Here is a 19,211-nt window from a genome sequence, read left to right as displayed (position 1 = left end):
TTTCTTTAAGCAATATCCAATGTTTGGTTTCTATGAATATTCAAGAGCAAACTAACCAAAACATCAAGGAAACCATTTTCGAGACTTTAATACCTGGCATATGAATTATATATGAAGGCTCTAGTTGAACCAAGCAATGGGGAGTGGGGAGAATATGTTGGGATGTGAAGGTTACAGAGTTACAATGAGACGAAAATAGATGATATCAGAAATGCCAATAAAGGAAAGGTTTCTTTTGCCTTTAATTCAAAAAAGGAATATTCTGGTTTTGCCCTGAAGGAGTATGAGCAGCGGCTAATGCAGCAGGAAACTGACTCTTTATTCAGCTGCTACACTACTGACAGGGCAACCTTAGGTCGCCAGAGAACTTCCAACTGAGAACTCCCAACCCTCTCTAGACAAAGAATTGAGACTTGTCAAAAACTGTAATAACAGTACAGTATGTGATTGCACATATTAACATTAGCCCTAGAATCTTCCCATCCTGCCTTATAACAGTTAATTTTTATGTCTTTGCTACTTAGCATGATCCTCAGTCCAATAGCATTTGGCATCACCCGGGAACTTGTTGAAAAGGCAGAACTTGGGCTCCACTCTAGATCTATTGAAACAAGATCTGCTTTCCAATAAGATGCCCAGGCGATATGAACATTAAAGTTTTTGTTTTTGTTTTTGTTTTTTGAGATGGAGTTTGCTCTTGTCTCCCAGGCTGGAGTGCGATGGGTGCGATCTCGGCTCACTGCAACCTTTGCCTCCTGGGTTCAAGCGATTCTCCTGCCTCAGCCTCCTGAGTAGCTGAGATTACAGGCACCTGCCACCATGCCTGGCTAATTTTTGTATTGAACATTAAAGTTTGAGAAGCGCTACCTTATCGATGTAGTTTATAGTGTTTTTACATGGTACCAGTAAGAATCATCGGGTGTAGTTGGTTATAGCACCATGGGCCTCAAATCAATACAAGCTTGATTTGTCAAAGTGGGTAGTTAAGTATCTCTTGTTTCTGCTAGTGTGCAACGCTTCCATTTCTAGTGTAAGTGCTCTGTGGCATCTTCCTAACTTACGTTAAATTTCAAATTAAAATTTAATAACAAATGTAGTATCTGTGATTTAAAGAGTGGTATATTTATGTAGCCCTTTTATTTCAGCCTTTGTTTCTTCTGATTTTGTGCAAATTTACATGTGTACTAATGTTCTATTTCCCATTTAGTTTCAACATACATAATAGGTATTTTATTTTCCAATTACTCACACAGCTTCCTAAAGCAACTATTTTGAGAACTGAGAAAAGAGAGAGGTAGAGATAGTGTTTAAATGGTGGTCCACAAAACCATGAATCCCATTTTTAGTTGCAGTATCTGTTAAAGAAACATTATATAGGTTGGTGCAAACATAATTGCAGTTTTTGCCATTACTTTTAATGGCAAAAGCCACAACTACATTTGCACCAACCTAATATTTTTAACTGGTATTAATGACATTATTACAGCCAAATGAGCACATTCTGTTTTCTCTGTTGGGGTATGATGCATCTATATTTACTATATCAATTCCTTTCAGCCAACGACCAGCAGAACACACTTGTAGTTGAACAAATTTACATTCATTTACTTATTACAATGATGGAGAACACAGACCATGATAAACTGGGGGATCTCTTAGAAGATGATAGGAAAGACTTATTGTAAGAGTTTGTCTTGTGTTAAATGATTGAGGGAAGGGTCCAAGGCAGTAAAACTTTGCTCTGAATTGGATGCAGTCAGAAATTGGGAGTAATTCTGTGATTGAATGTCTTCATAATTCTTAATTAGAAGGCAAGACCAGCAGAGGGAAGCTAAAGCTGTGACTGGTTGAGAAGCCACATCTACTCGTATCAGCCAGAAGGTGGGGAGGGTAATGTTTGTGCTCTGGGTGATGTTCATGTTTTTGTCTGTGTGCCACATAATTAGAGACTGGTCTTGTTTTTGTCTTGATCCATCATGATCAGAGAGTGGTCTTGTCTGATATTGGCATCCTTTGGAATTGTTGATGTTCAACAGGAGAACAAACACCACAGCCTACCTGTGGGTACTAGACCAGCTCCTGGATGCCAGGGGCTGCTTTTCTCTTTATCAGCCATTAAATGAGATTTATCGTACTTTTTGTAAAGTTTATTTTGCTTTACTATTTTCTGGATTTGTTTTCAACATATTCTATATCAGCAAATCAGAATATGTGTACTCAAAAAGATTTCTGTACCATTCTTGGATATAAAAGACTCTATGAAAATTCTAACTTGCACACTGAATATTGAAATTCCTGGGTCATTTCAACAGTTTTTGGCAACCAGGGGACAGAATATTTGAAATTTGGAATATCCCAGGAAATCTGAGATGTGTAGTCATCAAATATATTCTTCCTGCATTCAGCCTATTTGTCCTGATCTGTCATTAGTGCTGCATTTTGTGATTTCATTATTTGGAATTGCATTTTGCATTAAACCTTCTATAAAGTATGTTGAAATGAAATTGATTGATTTTGATTCCCTTGGCAAATCTAACTTTCCTTAAAATATATAAAGGTAATCATGAAAACCTTCTCTATAATTATGTATCAGAATATAAAATTACCTATAAATTTTGTATCTAGAGGAAGTTGACCACACTTTAGAACTTAACTGCTTGTGACAATATTTCACAAAAAGTCAGTCTTTCTGATGATGCAATAAAATTGGTTCATGTTTTATTGTAAAACATATAGCTAGTTAAGTATAATCTCAGTGTTGTTAAGGAGCAAGCGCTAGAAAAGTTCTCAGTGTCTTCCATTCAGATGAATTGTGCATGTGCACGTATGTGCACCTGCTTGTTGGATCATTTCTCTACTGGAATACAATAATTTGTGTTTGCATAGCAATTTTCTTCTAGGAGATTCAAGGGGCTATTATATACCATCATATTGAGACTTCCAAAGTCCCTAGAAACTGGCAGAATTATTGTCTTTTATCTTAAAGTGATACAAAAGGAACTTAACTCTGAATGGGTTAGAGGGGGGGAAAAATTAGGCTCATTCATTTCTTTCCTAATATTTTATTCAATAAACCACTCCAAGTTAAAAGTAAAGCAATGACATATAGCTTGCTCTGAAAATTTGAGAACAGCCTTTACAACTGAGGAAATTAAATGTTATTACTGGGGCCATGTGCCTTCCAGATATGGTGTATAAGAAACATCACATGATCTGTGAGAGGCCAGCCAGTCCCTGAAGCTTATTCTCGTTGTGAATGTGATCACAAATCTGTGAGATCTAAGGTGGGATAGAGCTAGGTTAATAGCCAGCTCAACTACCAGTTAAATAACTTGTTCCATCTATAAAATGGAAATAAGGTATAAATTTTTCACCAGGTGGTTACGTCTTAGAAATAATGTATAAATTACTTAATATAATGCACAATATATAAAGGAGTGCCTTGTTTTCATTTCCTTAATACAATGAAATCTTGCATTGGCTGCCACCCCTTCACATCATACTGTTTATCCCAACTTCCTGAATTGCTACATATAATCAATAATAGCAATTATGCTTTTAAATTACTTAATAAAAGATGAGGAGGAGAGAAGAAAAAAACTCTAAGCTCATTTTATATGTATACAATCATACCAAATGATCTATGGGTCTTCATTTCACTTGTAAAAAAAAGTTTGAGAATAGAAAAGACATGCAGTATTACTCAGAGGTTGTGCCGCCCCCTGGGAATAGCCTAATGACCTATTACCCCTACAGCAAGGATGGTAAATCATATCACATAGTCTCTCTCTTCAGTTACGGTGGCAGCAAGAATCACTCTATAAACTGGGCTCTGAGGTCCTTCTTGGATCAATGAGCAAAATAATGCCACTATCAACTTGCTGTGTTTTCTGTGGGCACCAGGGAAGGCGAAGCAGCATAAATGCCATGTATTTATCATCCCACAGATGGGTGTGTGCACGACTTCTAAAGACTTAATATGGGTTGGGAGGTTATGTGGAAATGAGTTTTTTGTTTCTGGTTTGATAATGCCATAAGTGTTAAGCCTCCTTAATTTACTTAATTGTAACCTTAAAAGACCATCACTGAGTACCAGGAGAGTTTCAAAAGCAAATAAAGACAATGCTTGCAAACCCATTAATTTGAAGTGTTTGTTTTCATCCTTAGGAAATCCTCCTGCCTGTTCTTCTCCCAAGTGTCCAGAAAAACCAAATGTTGCTCCAACTTTACTGTTACTTGTTACTAAGCTGCTACTTATTCTGGTATAATTTCCTCTTGAATCATATACAGTTATCTTGTAGAGACTTCCCTTGACAGAGAGAACCAAGCATGGTCAGCTTCAGTTTTTCCATTAGATTTTTCTTTGGGAGCTTCCTTTAGGAGGTCATCACTAATTATTTTCAGTGTTAAATTCTTACAGTACTTTGTAGAAGTAGAGTAAATTGCATCTGTATTGAGTCCTATATATCATTTCAAGGCTTGAAAGCTGCAGTCATCAGTATGCCCAAGGAGTAGTAGATTGGTTAGAAAGTTTTGGCAGCAGGTGGTTTGCTAAGAGTGGTTGAAAAGAAGTAAACATATAAGGACATGCTCATTTATTATCTGTCTGCCCTGTAAGGTGTTGATTAGCACAGATCTGGCCCACCCAACTGGATTGAGTTCAAAAGAGGAGAAAACGAAGGAGTAGGTTGTGGTGTTGATGCTTTGAGAGTAGGAAAACAGATTTCAGGTATAGCAGATGTTTTGTAGATTCACTGTGGCTTTGAAGACATTTATATCTTCAGCCTTTAATTTTATTTCATGAACATTTTAATGAATATTTTCTTGCAGGCAATATTTTCACAAATTTCAAGGCCAACTAGAAAGGTATTTTGTTTTTCCACTCACTGAAGAAAGCATTATCAATGTATTTAAGTGGTACTGTGAACTCTGTGTGTGGTATTGTTTTTCTCCTCTAGCTACTTGCTGTATTTTTCTCATTGCTCCTTCATATATTTTTTTTAGAATTCCATTTCCATGACAGGGTATGTCTACACAAGTGTATGCCAGGTATCTGTGTAGTAGAAGAAGAGATTTGTGTGTACACACGTGCACATCATAACATAATTAAAAGACATGTTTTCATTTATTCTCCAAACTAAGCCAGAAAGTTATCCTTACTAAGAGCTTAAGCTACCCAACCATCAAACTCACTGTTACTGTTTATTGTAATGGACATCTTGCAGATTAATTCTGCTGAGTATCCACCATGTACCAGTTTCTGGATTAAGTAAGTCGTGATGAGCATAATGAGCATGATAGACACAATTTCTCCATTAATGAGGTCTTTTGTCTAAGAGTTAACGTTAAAAAGGAAGTTTTCACATAGTTATGAATATTCAAAGGATTTGAATAAGATAAAGTCTTGATCATTTGCAATGGTTTGCCTGTATGCCATCACATGTTTCCAGAGCAGTATCAGGGCATTTTTATTGGGGGCTTTGCATCTAGTCAGTTTTTCAAATTAAAACTAAAATATACTATCAACAAAACATAATTTAGGGCTGGACACAGTGGCTTGTGCCTGTAATCCCAGCACTTTGGGAGGCCAAGGTGGGCGGATCACAAGGTCAGGAGTTTGAAGCCAGCCTGGCCAACATGATGAAACCCTGTCTCTACTAAAAATACAAAAAATTAGCCAGGTGTGGTGGCACATGCCTGTAATCCCAGCTACTCAGGAGGCTGAGGCAGGAGAGTCACTTGAACCTGGGAGGCGGAGGTTGCAGTGAGCTGAGATCTTGCCATTTCACTCCAGTCTGGGCGACAGAGCAAGACTCCATCTGGAGGAAAAAAAAACATAATTTAACAAAGTAGTTTTAAGAAGGTGTAGAGCAAATGGTAATGCAAGTTATTTCATATTATTTTTTCCTCTGGAAAATCTGAAAGTAAAACTTAGTTACGACTGTAAGTCATTACTATTTTTTGAAATAATCTAATGTTGACTTTTATAACCTGTAAATTGAATTATCTATTTTATTTGTTGCATTCGATTTAACCTACAACTTTTGGTCCCATGTATGTTCTGTGAATGCAAAATCAGAAATACTGCTTAATGTCTTATAGCTGTAGCATTTCACCCACTACAATAAGCATAGTGATAGACGTTTGCCTCTAAGTAATAATATATGATAATTTACAGGCTACCATACAGAAGGGTTCACCCTTAACTCTTGGCTACTTATCAATTTTATAGCTAGTGTAGCTTTTAGAAACCAGGCCTAACAATTTCATGAATTTTTCTCAGGTATAGGCATGTATATAGAAGGGTTTTATAAAGAAATCAAGATCTGTTGATTGTTAGGGAGCTTTTCAAAGAACTCTATTTCAACACTGTCCTCTCCCCCGACATCTCTTTTTGTTGTTGTTGTTGTTGTTATGGAGTTGCTGTCGCGCAGGCTAGAGTGCAGTGGCGTGATCTCAGCTCACTGCAGGCTCTGCCTCCCAGTTTCAAGAGATTCTCGTGCCTCCCGAGTAGCTGGGACCACAGGTGCCCGCCATCCCAGGCCTGGATAATTTTTGTATTATTATTTTTTTTTTAGTAGAGACAGGGCTTCACTCTCCTGGTCAGGCTGGTCTCGAACTCCTAACCTCAAGGGATTTACCCGCCTCGGCCTCCCAAAGTGTTTGGATTACAGACATGAGCCACCACGCCCAGGCAATCTCTTTACTTCTGAATCAAAAGATCTTGTTTAACTCATAAATGAAATGAGGTGTGGTGTGCTGCTTAAAGCTGACCAAACAACATAAATCTTTTAGTGGCATATGTGGATTTTTAGCACTCTTTTTATTTCCAACTCTTGGAAACTACAGAAATAGAAATATTAAAAACAAAGTATGCTGGCAAATGTCTTATTTTTGTCTTAAGTATATTTGATAAAATGTTTGGAAGTTAAGGGATCCCTGAAAATTGGGAACTTCCAGATTTGAGCCACAGTTGCCAAAGGATGATGGAAGAAAGGCTTCTTTCCCCAGCGAATGCCTTATGGGAATAACGAGGGGAGATGGATGCCTGGCTTGGAGCCTCCTGATTGAAAAGAAATTGTAAATATGAAAAATAGGTAAAAAGAGTGAATAAATATCATCTTTTGGAACAAAATACAGACTATAGCAAAATTGGTCCAATGTCACTAAATGGAAGGGAGCTTTAGGAGTTAGGATAACAAAGAAAGACAGTCATGACATTTTTCAAAAGCAACAATAGAAATAAAAAGCCATTAACTCATAGTTTCTTACCTAGTGTGAGAGGATTAAATACAAGTTGGCAAAGTTTTTCTTATTTTGTAGGAGATAGAGCTGACCGTGCCAGATCCATGACTTGAAATTGGCTGAAAATAAGCTTAAGATCAGAAATTGCGGGCACTTTTGATTAATCTTTTAAAAAATTAGTCATTCTTATCTGACCTTTTAAAATGACAGCAAGGCTAAAGGAAACTTGACATTACAATATAATAGATGCATTCTCAGAATGTGTGCATATCTTTAACTCACAATATTCTTGCTATTTTTGAGGATTTTGTGAAATAGTAGATTCACCTTCACACATTGCAATGTATTTCCTGCCTCTTTAGTATGTAGTACAATATAAAATGCTGTCTACTTTCAGAGGATGTCACATGGTCTGATACTATCTTTCTTACAGCTTCAACCAGCACTGGCTCAAAAGCATTAAACTGTCATTGAATTACAAGTAACCCTAATGACTACGTCTTCCTGTGAGCTCCTTTCTTCTTGATTTCTGTGCTGCCATTTTGAATGGACAAGAAAAGCAACATCTACCTCGTAATAATTCATGTGTTCTCTATATCCCTCGTGACCACAGTGACAGCTGTTTGTACAGGAAAGAGAACACTTTGTGATGCTGTTTTTGCTTGCAGGTTCAACTCTTATGTGAACATGAAAATTATCCCCATATTAAAATAAGTCAATCTTTATATTTAAACTCATCCTACTTTCCTTCGTACAGAATAGAAAATTTATCTTTAAACCTGCCCAAACTGGAGAAAGGCTCATGGCTCTATGGAGAAGCACAGAAAGCTGCCTCTAGGTAACATGTCAGGAGGGGAAGGTGCCAAAAGAGAATCCTGGTTTTAGCCCTGCTGTTTCTGGTCCTGCTGAAGGAAAGGAAAACACACTGGATGGGACAATTTCAGTGTGTGACCACTGGCAGATGTGTTCATGCTATAAACCACAACTTGGTTATCTAAAAAATGGAGATAACCTCCTATTATCTATAAAGTGGGGCTACTGCCTACCTCACCTATTTCTCAGGGATGTTAAGAGGGTTCAATAAGTTGATGTATGAGTAAGTCTCTGCAAACTGTGAAGTGCTGTCCATACATAAGATATCGTAACAGTAACTTTTACTAAGCAGAAAGACTGAGCAATAGACTTTGGGCAAATTGCCTCAATGGGACTGCTGTTTTCCTTCTTTAAAAATCTCTCCCCAAACTGCCATCTGACTTTATTTATGTTTATACTCTTTGCAGCTCTTTGATTTACAGCTGGCACTGCATGATTATAAATATATAGCACTATGTTCTCATCACCCCGGAGGCCAGCATCAGGGCTCACTATATAAAATCCTGCGGTTCAGAGCAAAAAAGGACCAAAGGCGAGTTTCGGTGCTTAGATGTTAGTGACAAGGCTGGCAGCCTGGAGCCAAAATGCACCAGCACCTACATAAAACCGTCCTTCAACCAGCATTACAACATGTCATGTAATCTTTCTAAATTAATCAAATTTAACCAAAATTAACATCTCTCTTGTTTTGACTTTTTTTTTTTTTTTTAAAGCAACTTACGATGTTTTCTCAAGCCCTACAACATCAGATGAGCCTGAGATATCAGAGTCCTACACAGGTATATCCGGCCTCTCAATTCTGTCTTTGGATCCCAGGTGTTCCAACACTTGGTGGTTCTTCCTTTAGTTTTTTGCAGAGTGGAAAATTGTATCCTCTGGAGCTCTGCATGGGAGAAATTTCTACCTGTGTCAGGGAGTTGTGTTTTACCCACTCCTCCCACAGAGTAATTAGTTCTTTACATCTCTCAGTAAATAAGCTCTGTCACATAAGGGAGATGCAGATAGATTCGGTTGCCACTGAGGAAAAGTAATGTAATAGCTTAATGTATTGTTCAGAATCATAAAAAGGTCTTCGAGTTTCTAGAGGGTTTTGTCTGGAGCAGTAGTTCTCAAATGGGGGGTAATTTTCAACTCCCATCCCTTCCCCAGGATATTTGCTAATGTGGAGACAGTTTTGGTTGTCACAACTTGGGGAAGCACTACTAGCATCTAGGGGGTAGAGATCAGGGGTGCTGCTAAACCCCTGCAGTACACAGGCAGCCTCCCACAGCACAGATTATTTGACCCTAATTGTCAATAGTGCTAACGTGAGAAACCTTGATGTAGAACAGTCACATAATTCATTTGGCTGTAGCAGTTCAATTGGGTCTAATCTTCGGCATTCAATTACTGACCCATCTATAGTGAGTTACCTCAGTCCGACAGCTCCTTTCAGCAAATGTTTATCAAACACCTACTAAACTGGGTACTGTAGGAGATTCAAAGGGAGTAAGACTGGTTTCTGCCAGGTATAGATATATGTCTGATATTTTTTGTATGTATAACATTATTTGTGTCATGGTAAATAAAGATGAATAATTTTAAAGAGCAGAAAATAAAACAATGAAATAGAACGTCAGTGGTGAGTTCAGTTAGCAATTATGAAACAAAATGGAGGAAACCAGAAAAACCTGTTGAAAACCAGTTGAATGTATAAAACACTGTTTAATCATGGTTTCTAATATTTAAAGTATGTATGTTTTTTAAAGTGAGCTCATCTTCAACTCCTGATGTATCACTAGTTTTAAAATGTGGGCCAGCAAGCCCTCAAGTATTCTTGATATTTTTCCTCATATGAGGCATAATTTATTACTCATGAATTTGTATTTTATTCCTGGGGCCTTCTACTGCTTTTATAAATGTTGACATTTATTCCAACAGCAACAAGTGATCGTATTCTGGATTCTATCCCACCTAAAACTTCTAGAACTCTTGAACAGCCAAGGGCAACACTGGGTAATGTTTTTAACAGAAAAATCATACTTTATTTTCCATAAAAAAAAAATCATGTGAATGCCTTTCTTCCAAATGACCATTTCATTCCATCACATCTAATCATTTATCTATCCTATTTCTCAATATATACATCTATATATTTTAAATGCAGTCATCTTTTACGTTCCATTTAGGGCTCTATTTTATTTTTTTGAGCTGTAATAGATAATATTTTCCCTATCCTTTTAGTTGTGAAAGCTTTGAAAACTGCATGGACGTCATCACCTGCACCATCTCACTTCACATGTTTGTGGCCTGTGTCACTTTACTTCCATGCATCAAGTCTGCCTGAAGTCATCTACTGAACAATCATCATTCTAGCCTTTTCCCTACTTTAAATCAGAATTTTATTCACTAGCTTTCAAGACTACATGCATTTTTCATCTTTAATCATGTACTCGTGGCATGTGCTTTATACCATCTAAAAGCATGTTAAAATTCTTCAAATACCTCATTTTAACTGGGATTATTTGATGGGATGGGGTGTTTGTGCTTTCAGCTCCAAGTGAAACACCATTTGTTCCTCAAAAACTGGAAATCTTTACCAGTCCAGAAATGCAGCCTACGACACCTGGTAACTAATGACATTTATGTAGTTATGTATGCATTGACGAAACAGGTAATGTGACAAGTCATGTTGGCCATTTCAGAATTTTGTTTTTGTTTTGTTTGTTGTTGCTAAATATTTCCCTTCAGTCTCTACCATGAAATTCTTCCAAGAATCTGACTACTTAGCCTTATGATTACCCTTAAAGAATTTTCACAATCCTGATGACTATATATTTTGAGGAATTGTTTCCTTCCAACTCTTCTTTCAACTTTGCCAGCTGGAAACTAGCAGCAGAATTATAGATAATTATTTCAAAATACGTTCCCTTCTACTTAGCACAGTTAGGTACCATTTGATCAAAGTATTTTACCCAAAGTAGTCTAAGTATAGAGAGCACCAAGTAGGCTTTGCAGTCCTGGACATGATGAAGAAAGATGGTTAAAGAGAGGTAACACAACCTACATTTTATAACAGAAAATTATTGAAATAGCGAAGTTCATTAACTCTTGGTGGGGATAATAAAGAGCTACAGAATTAAAGTTCTGGGCTGGGTGTGGTGCCTCACGCCTGTAATCCCAGCACTTTGGGAGGCCAAGGCAGGCAGATCACATGAGGCCAGGAGTTCAAGACCAGCATGGCCAACATGGTGAAATCCCGTCTCTAGTCAAAATACAAAAATTAGCCGGACGTCATGGTACATGCCTGTAGTCCCAGCTACTCAGGACGCTGAGGCAAGAATTGCGTGAACTCGGGAAACCAAGGTTACAGTGAGCCAAGGTTGCGCCACGCACTCCAACCTGGGTGACAGAGTGAGACTCTGTCTCCAAAAAAAAAAAAAAAAAAAAAAGTAGTTCCAAATTTCCATTATTTGTGCTTCTCTCCTGCTATTCAATGTCATCCTTTGGAGTTCTTAATTGTACCTTGTGTTCTGAAATGCCTCAAGGGTGCTCACTTCTGATACATTTAATTGAACAATGTATATCTTCAATTCTCATGTAGAAATTTTATACCTTTTGTCCCAGTCACCCCTTGTTTATTGAGCACCTGCTGTGTATAAAACAAGGTATACTGGACATTCTAAGGATACAAGGAAATATAAAGCAGTTCTTGTACTTGGAGTTTGCAAATTTACAGGCACAACCTGATTGACCCCTGAAAAATATCATTTATCAAAGCTATATTAAATCTTCTTTCAGCTCCCCAGCAAACTACATCTATCCCTTCTACACCTAAACGACGCCCCCGGCCCAAACCGCCAAGAACCAAACCTGGTAAATGTCTCTTTATATTTACATGATATGTAATTCCAGATAGACAATGTCCATTTTCTTATAGTAAGAAAGATAGCCAGGTGCAGTGGCTCACACCTGCAACTCCAGCACTTTGGGAGGCCAAGGCAGGAGGATCACTTGAGGCTAGGAATTTGAGACCAGCCTGAGCAAGCTAGTGAGACCCCGTCTCTGCAAAAGTTTAAAAAATTAGCCAGGCATGGTGTGCTTCTTGAGCCCAGAAGTTTGAGGCTGCAGTGGGCTATAATAGCACCACTGCATTCAAGCCTGGGCAACAGAGCAAGACTCTATCTCAGGGAAAAAAAAAAAAGGATATGTTTTATAGATTAGTTTCTTTACAAAATTTGAGATTAACTAAAGATGAATAATTAATAATGCAGAATAACAAAACTCAAGTGTCCAAAAGGGGTTTACTGAAAATTATATTTTTGCATGTGAATTTTGGTAAAAACCTAGAAACAAGTCCCACTCATAGCAATACAGAGTGATACATGTAATTCGTTTTTTGGTGTGCATGTTTATTATAATGTTCATTAGAGTGATGTTTCTATTTTTTTTGGTACCTACTCTGTTTTCAGTTTTTCACCAGGGCAATGGCTGAGTTAGAGAGGACATGACTCTAGTTTTCAAATAGATTATAACCTTGAGAAGATAAAACATAAAAATGACAGCACAACGTACATTTACATAACTTATTTCTGAGACTGTAATATTTTTGTAAATGCTCCAAGAAAGAGTTGAAGATACAGACCCCAAAATACATGTAGGATTTGGAAGAAAAGGAGAAGGGCATAACATATATATTATAGCACAGAGTTTGGGTGGTACAGATGCTTATTAACCTGGAGGTCAATTCTTCATTGTCAAACAATATACTCAGAATCATGCTTGACCAACTGGGTTTTGCTTATTCCATTATAAGATAAATGTAATTTTGTATGATGTATACTGTTATGACAGTTTAACAATTCTTCCTCAAAACTTTTACTTATTGTATACTTTGACTACTAAATATGGCAGGATTTTAAATGGATCATTTAGTTCCCCTTTAGAGGGTGTCTTTTTATTGTCTCTAGGATATTTCAATATTTTTTTCCTTTCCATCACCAGAAAGAACCACAAGTGCCGGAACAATTACACCTAAAATTTCTAAAAGCCCTGAACCTACATGGACAACACCGGGTAATAATGATATGTCCTTAGTAGATGTGTTGCTTCATTTCACCATGGAAAATCCAGTACCCCAGCTTTTATGTAATGTCTGTTACCTGTTAAGATACTCAAAACGGTTCATTTGAACAGTATGGCCCATCTCATAGAGTGCACCAGCTCCATGGCTATTGTGGTTGTGGCTAGCTGGCTCAACAGTTAGTAGATCTGAACTCAGCCTTCAGATGTCATTCTGTGTCAGCTTTTGAACCATTGCTGCTTCCTTGTCATCTATCCAGTCATTGTATTTGAAGTTGAATCTTGTATATAGTTCTCTTTTTTTTTATTTTTTAGTAAGACTCTCAAGTTCAACTTCCAACTTCATTTGGAAAAACAACTTTTAATTTTAATGTTAGTAGAATTACTTTATGCTTCAGATCATAGCATTATACCTATTGGTGAATTTTTTTTGAGAGTAGTTTTTTTTATTAAAATGTGTTTAGGTAGACAGGCTCAAAGTGACAGATTCTGGAAATATTAGGAGAAAAAGAAAAATGCCACCCTAAAATTGTATGCAGGAAGTTTAAATTTATTGTTGCATCTGCAAAAGACATGCACATCAGCTACTGGTTGAATGATTTTAGATTTTTCCTTTTTAGTTTATAAAGCTGATAAAAATATAGCTGGTCTTAATACCTAGGTGAGGGGTTGATAGGTGCAGCAAACCACCATGGCACAAGTTTACCTATATAACAAACCTGTACATCCTGCACATACATCAGTGAATATTAATTGTAAAACATGGTGTTTTTTTCCCCTAGTGCTCAGACTTAGATGAGATTGAGAAATATGAAGTAAGGGTGCAAAATAATTAGACTGATTTTTAAAAATCATAGATTATAAGAACTATCTTTACTTTGAGTAGTTACTGTGACTATTTAGTAGTAATGCTATATTTGTTGATTAAATATACTCTTGAAATGTTTTTTCTAAACAAGATAAAATTAACTACTTCTCTGTGAATGGATCATGAAATATTCTCTTAATGGAATATTTCCAAAATCTTCCAAGACGATGAGTTCATTCCATTTGATGTATAGTTTATTTCTAGGTTTTCCTTCTGTGTTTTTAGACACTGAAATGCCTAAATATTGATTTGTTTATTATTTTGTTTCTTTATTTTTCCAGCTCCCAGTAAAACACAATTTATTTCTCTGAAACCTAAAATCCCTCTCAGCCCAGAAGTGACACACACCAAACCTGGTAATTACCCTAAACTTTTTTGAATATTCCAAAAGTGGGGTTGAAAACAACTTTTTTGCAATTATTTGGAGCAAGAATTTCTGATTTATATTTTGACATTTGTTACATTTTTCCATGAAAAGTGTAAGCATGAAATGAAATGATCTAATCATAAATAGCCACTGTGATATCACAGCATTGCTCTGAGCAATGTTCATGATCATCACAGAGAAAACACAGAAATGTAATGATATGAATGATTGAGAACTCCCTTGTCTACTACTGCAAAATAGTTTCCAATACCAATGTTGACTGGAATTCTAATCTCATGAACAATAGCCTTTCAGCTGGAAAGGGGAGAAGTGTTTCTATCTTCTAAGAACTCTGCATTATTTTAGAGTTTCTCAGTTCTCAGGCTAGAAGACCAGAAAGACCTGTATTTTCCCAATGTTCCAAGACTTCTAAATTGGGGCTGATTTCTGAACACTGACCTCTGTTTACCTCTTAGGAATTTTTAGTGGTGTTTTCCTTTAAAAAAAAAAAAAAAAGACTGCTTTTGCAGGAAGGGATCATTCTATATATATAATAATTTAAGACATAAAAAGACATAAAGATTGTGGAACATATTGAATGACCACATCTTGGAGTTTTTTTATCTATCTGTAATCCATGTAGCAGTTTTAAATGTTGACTTATAAGATTGACTACAGGGAACCTTGTCACCACTCAGTGTCATCATTATCTAAATTTTAAACCCTTAGCTCTGGGAAGAAAATATTTCTCACTATAATGTTTAATGGATTTTGAACTTGCATTTCCATTAATGGCATGTTTACAAAGTAGGATTATTAAAGCAAGAGATTTTCTGCTAAAGTGGGTATGATTTATTTTTGCAATGAAATGGCTAAGGAAGAAAAATGTAACTGCTTAAAGAAAAAATTCTCATTACTCCCTGTAAAGAAGCAGTGAGATTTCCAGGTGTAGGTGCAGACCGAAGGAAATTAGGGATTAGGCAAAGGGAGTATAGTTGACACTGTGACCATGGATGAGGTCTCCAAGTCAGAGAAATGGAATGAAAAACTCTCACTCAGGGTTTTCGGAGGAAGAAGCGTAGCTAATAAAACTCAAAAGTCTTAATAGTGGTTTAAATCAAATAACTCTGACAGCTGTATGAGAGAAGGGTTTAATACACACTTATTTAAAAATCATGCTTAGAGAGCTTTGGGATAGAGTAGTAACTATGCTGTATTTTGAACAGAGGACTATTACCAAGCAGATCATGAAATAGTACTGTTTGTTTGAGTCACCAAATTTAAATAAGGTTTCTCTCAAATGAATTATTTCTGTTATTACAACATAAAATTGGAAATAGTCAAATTTCTCCAAACATTGGTTATAGTTTATATATGATAGGTTACGTTATTCATTTCAGCGGTTTCTAAGACAAGATTTCTGAGAGGAAATTCTTTAATACAAATGAGGGAGGAAGGTTATATTTTTATCATTGTAAGGTGTTTGAGCAAAAAGACTTCTTAATTTGACATTTCCTTTTAACATGGGAAGAATTACTTGGAGGCTAATGTGTTTACATTCCTTTGATTTCTAAACCTTCTAATCATCAAAGAAAATCCACCCCTTTTCCTCTAACAGCAATGTAATGACTTCAGAATCCACACCCAGGCCTGTGCCAGCTCAAATGGACCTTGAATGGTCCATAGCAACACAGGATGATGACTGGATCTCCGCAAACCATTGCTTTGATTTTAGCTTCTTAAATTGTATTTATTTTTATTTAGGGCAGACCACCTTTATAGCTCTCCTAAAGATGTCTCTTTCTAGCCAAGGTTCCGAAGAGCAAATACACCACCCAAAGCTTTTTGAGGCCTTTCCCAGCCCTCTCCGCACACTCTTCTATTTTTCTGTTTCACTTTCCATTACAGGCTCCTTTTCCTTTGGCTTTGCTTGGTGGTTAAGTCAACGAGTAAAAATCCACATTGATTTGGGCTTGTTTTATACGTACAATTCAGCGCATTTCTCAAAAACCACAGCCACCTACCATGTCTTAACTTGTCTACCTCGTCCAATGGGAATTGTTTCCTTCATGGTTTAATCTTAAGCTTCCAAATGGACTGAAAATAAGGGGGTGCCCCCAATTACAGGTGTTTGTTTCACTTGACCGTCTTCCAAGGTGGATAGAATTGTAAATTGTTCTCATTCCTACCACACATGTGAGTCAAATTTGTCTTTGTTTTGTGCTGAGATGAGTGGCTTAGTCATTTACAGACCACTCAGCTTTGTTATGGAACATTTTATACCTTTACCTATAATACCTTATGATTGTCAAATAGAAGTCGTGTCAGAAGATATATTTATTTTTACTAAACATAGACCTTACTGTTTTTATGTGCAATTGACTTTGAAGCTTAATTGATGGAGTTCTATCCCTATTTGGTCTCAAACTCAGTCAGGAACTCAAAAATGCAGATTTTTCCTTATAATTTCAAAAACAACATTCTTTAATTTTTGTGAAGTCTAAAAGATGCAATGAGTAGCAAATTTTATTTTTCACTTGTGGAAGGCAACTTTGTAGAATCAAAAACATGAATTACAATCTTGAAGTTTCAAAATAATTTTTTGTTTGCTATCTTCAGGTATGAATGCTTATTTGATATTTATTATATTTCATGTATTGATGTTTATTTTCTTCTTGTCCTATAGCATCTGAGGTACTTAGACCTATACATGCACTCCCTTACACATACAATTCCCTTTCTCTTTCTCACACACTCTCTCTCACATACATACTCTCCTCTCTCTCTCCATCTCCCAGATACTCTTTCTTCTCCCCTTCCCTCTCTCTCTCTCTCTCTCTCACACACACACACACACACACATCCTCTCCCTCCCTCTCTTTCTTTCCCTCCCTTCCTTTCTCTCACACATACACACACTCTCCCTCCTCCCTTCTCTCTTCTGTCATACAGATTCACTCACACACACACACACTCAGAATTTTTACTTTGTTATATGAACTTCAGTCTGACACATCACTACTGCTTTTGCCGTTCATCTGTTAAAATCTATTTCTGCACACGTTCTTGAGAAATCAGAATTCTGGGCTTTTAAAAACAACTTTAACCTGCTTCTTTTGCACCTAATTTGTACTCTTTAGCCTCAACACAAAAATTTTTTGATCACAGATATGTTAATGGATGATAATGCCTTTAAATAGCACCTTATGCTGTTATGCATTGCTTTTAGAAGAAATAAAAATTCTGTACCTGCGTTATTATATTTTTCCATTGAAGCAGTTGTTGTTAGTTGCTACATAGAAACTTGTTATAGTTCTTTTTTAGTCGCTACGTATTCTCAAAACCTGCCACACTCCCTTGTCAAGTAATATCACAGATCATTCCTGATAAGTCTAATATTAGAAATGTATGAGTAGAAGAATGATTTCAGTTCTATTAAGATGGTCTATGAAAGCCACATTGATTAGTTTCTTTCTTTAAGAAAAGTCAAAGAATCTTAACTTTTTCTTTCCATTTCAAAAATAAACAATTCCGGCCGGGCGCGGTGGCTCACGCCTGTAATCCCAGCACTTTGGGAGGCCGAGGCGGGCGGATCACAAGGTCAGGAGATCGAGACCATCCTGGCTAACACGGTGAAACCCCGTCTCTACTAAAAATACAAAAAATTAGCCGGGCGTGGTAGCGGGCGCCTGTAGTCCCAGCTACTCGGGAGGCTGAGGCAGGAGAATGGCGTGAACCCGGGAGGCGGAGCTTGCAGTGAGCCGAGATCGCGCCACTGCACTCCAGCCTGGGCGACTGAGCGAGACTCCGTCTCAAAAAAAAAAAAAAAAAAAAAAATTCCTTTTTAATTTTCTCCTTAAACAATACTTTTTGTTGATAGAATAATGAGAAACCTATTGGGTAATCTTTTTTTAAGCCCAAATATTGTAACCAAGCTAAATTCAACGTGAAGTTTAATTTACTTATTGCTAGTTTGAATAAACATTGGAAAGTTTATCAGAATATTTAGATACTGTTATTTAATTTAGCATTTTATGAAATCTGAGACTGCTTTTGGACTCATTGGTTTACCAGTCCAAATGGGTTAAGTTTCATATGTGAACCAATTTGTTTACCAGCGATAGATACTAGTGAATACAGGAGGCATCATATGAACAGTTGTGGTCGCTTTTGAACAATAAGTTTAATTCTTATCTTTTTTGTGAGAGAACGTCAGGTCCAGCCAAGCTGGAGATTGCAAACTAACAGCACAGACACGGTACCAGGTGGTGAGTCTGTTGCCTGTTCCATTTCCTTGGATGAACCCGGCTGTCCTGCAAGAAACAAATAGCAGGTGACAGGACACTCTGAACAACCTCAGAGAGGCTACCCAGAACTCCCTCTAAGTTAGTATTTCCTCAGCACCAGAGGCAAACCAGAATATTGGGAAGTGACGGTAACAGCTAAAGATCAACAACAAAAATGAGAATTCTCAATTCTTGTGGTTTGTAGAGAGGATATGGAAGGCTGAACTTCACTGGCATAAGCCCGTAGAACCTAATCACTCACCCAGGAGACAACTCCGTTTATAGTCAAGAACATGTCACTTCTGCCTTAGATGGTGCTCTTCAGCATTGCTTTTGATATTACTTGCTTTTATTGCAGCCCCAGAACCTCAGACTCTACTGCCATCACAGTCAACAATAGGTAATAAAGCTTTTTTTAATGAGTGAAAACAAAGTATCTTTAACACTCTCCATGTTCAACTTTGTTCAGCTTTGGGTTTTGTTTTTTTTTTTTTTTCTTCTCCAGATGAAG

At 37.0% G+C, this 19,211-nt stretch overlaps 1 protein-coding gene across 7 annotated transcripts in view; it reads left to right on the top strand.

Moving 5' to 3' along the window:
• ABI3BP (ABI family member 3 binding protein) overlaps positions 1-19,211 on the top strand; it is a 244,470-nt gene that overhangs the window by 132,803 nt on the left and 92,456 nt on the right. For 4 of the 7 annotated variants that reach the window (XM_034957021.3, XM_034957019.3, XM_034957023.3 and 1 more), the window contains 7 exons: positions 8,832-8,897; positions 10,039-10,113; positions 10,652-10,726; positions 11,899-11,973; positions 13,102-13,173; positions 14,329-14,403; positions 19,059-19,100. In XM_034957021.3, coding sequence (XP_034812912.2) covers positions 8,832-8,897; positions 10,039-10,113; positions 10,652-10,726; positions 11,899-11,973; positions 13,102-13,173; positions 14,329-14,403; positions 19,059-19,100 — 480 coding nt within the window. The remainder of the gene's footprint in view (positions 1-8,831; positions 8,898-10,038; positions 10,114-10,651; positions 10,727-11,898; positions 11,974-13,101; positions 13,174-14,328; positions 14,404-19,058; positions 19,101-19,211) is intronic. The other 3 variants (XM_034957020.3, XM_063602876.1, XM_024928067.4) reach the window with 1 other exon arrangement.

Source organism: Pan paniscus, chromosome 2 (genome assembly GCF_029289425.2).
Source record: "Pan paniscus chromosome 2, NHGRI_mPanPan1-v2.0_pri, whole genome shotgun sequence".
NCBI lineage: Eukaryota > Metazoa > Chordata > Mammalia > Primates > Hominidae > Pan > Pan paniscus.
This window is presented reverse-complemented; position numbering and strand designations above follow the sequence as displayed.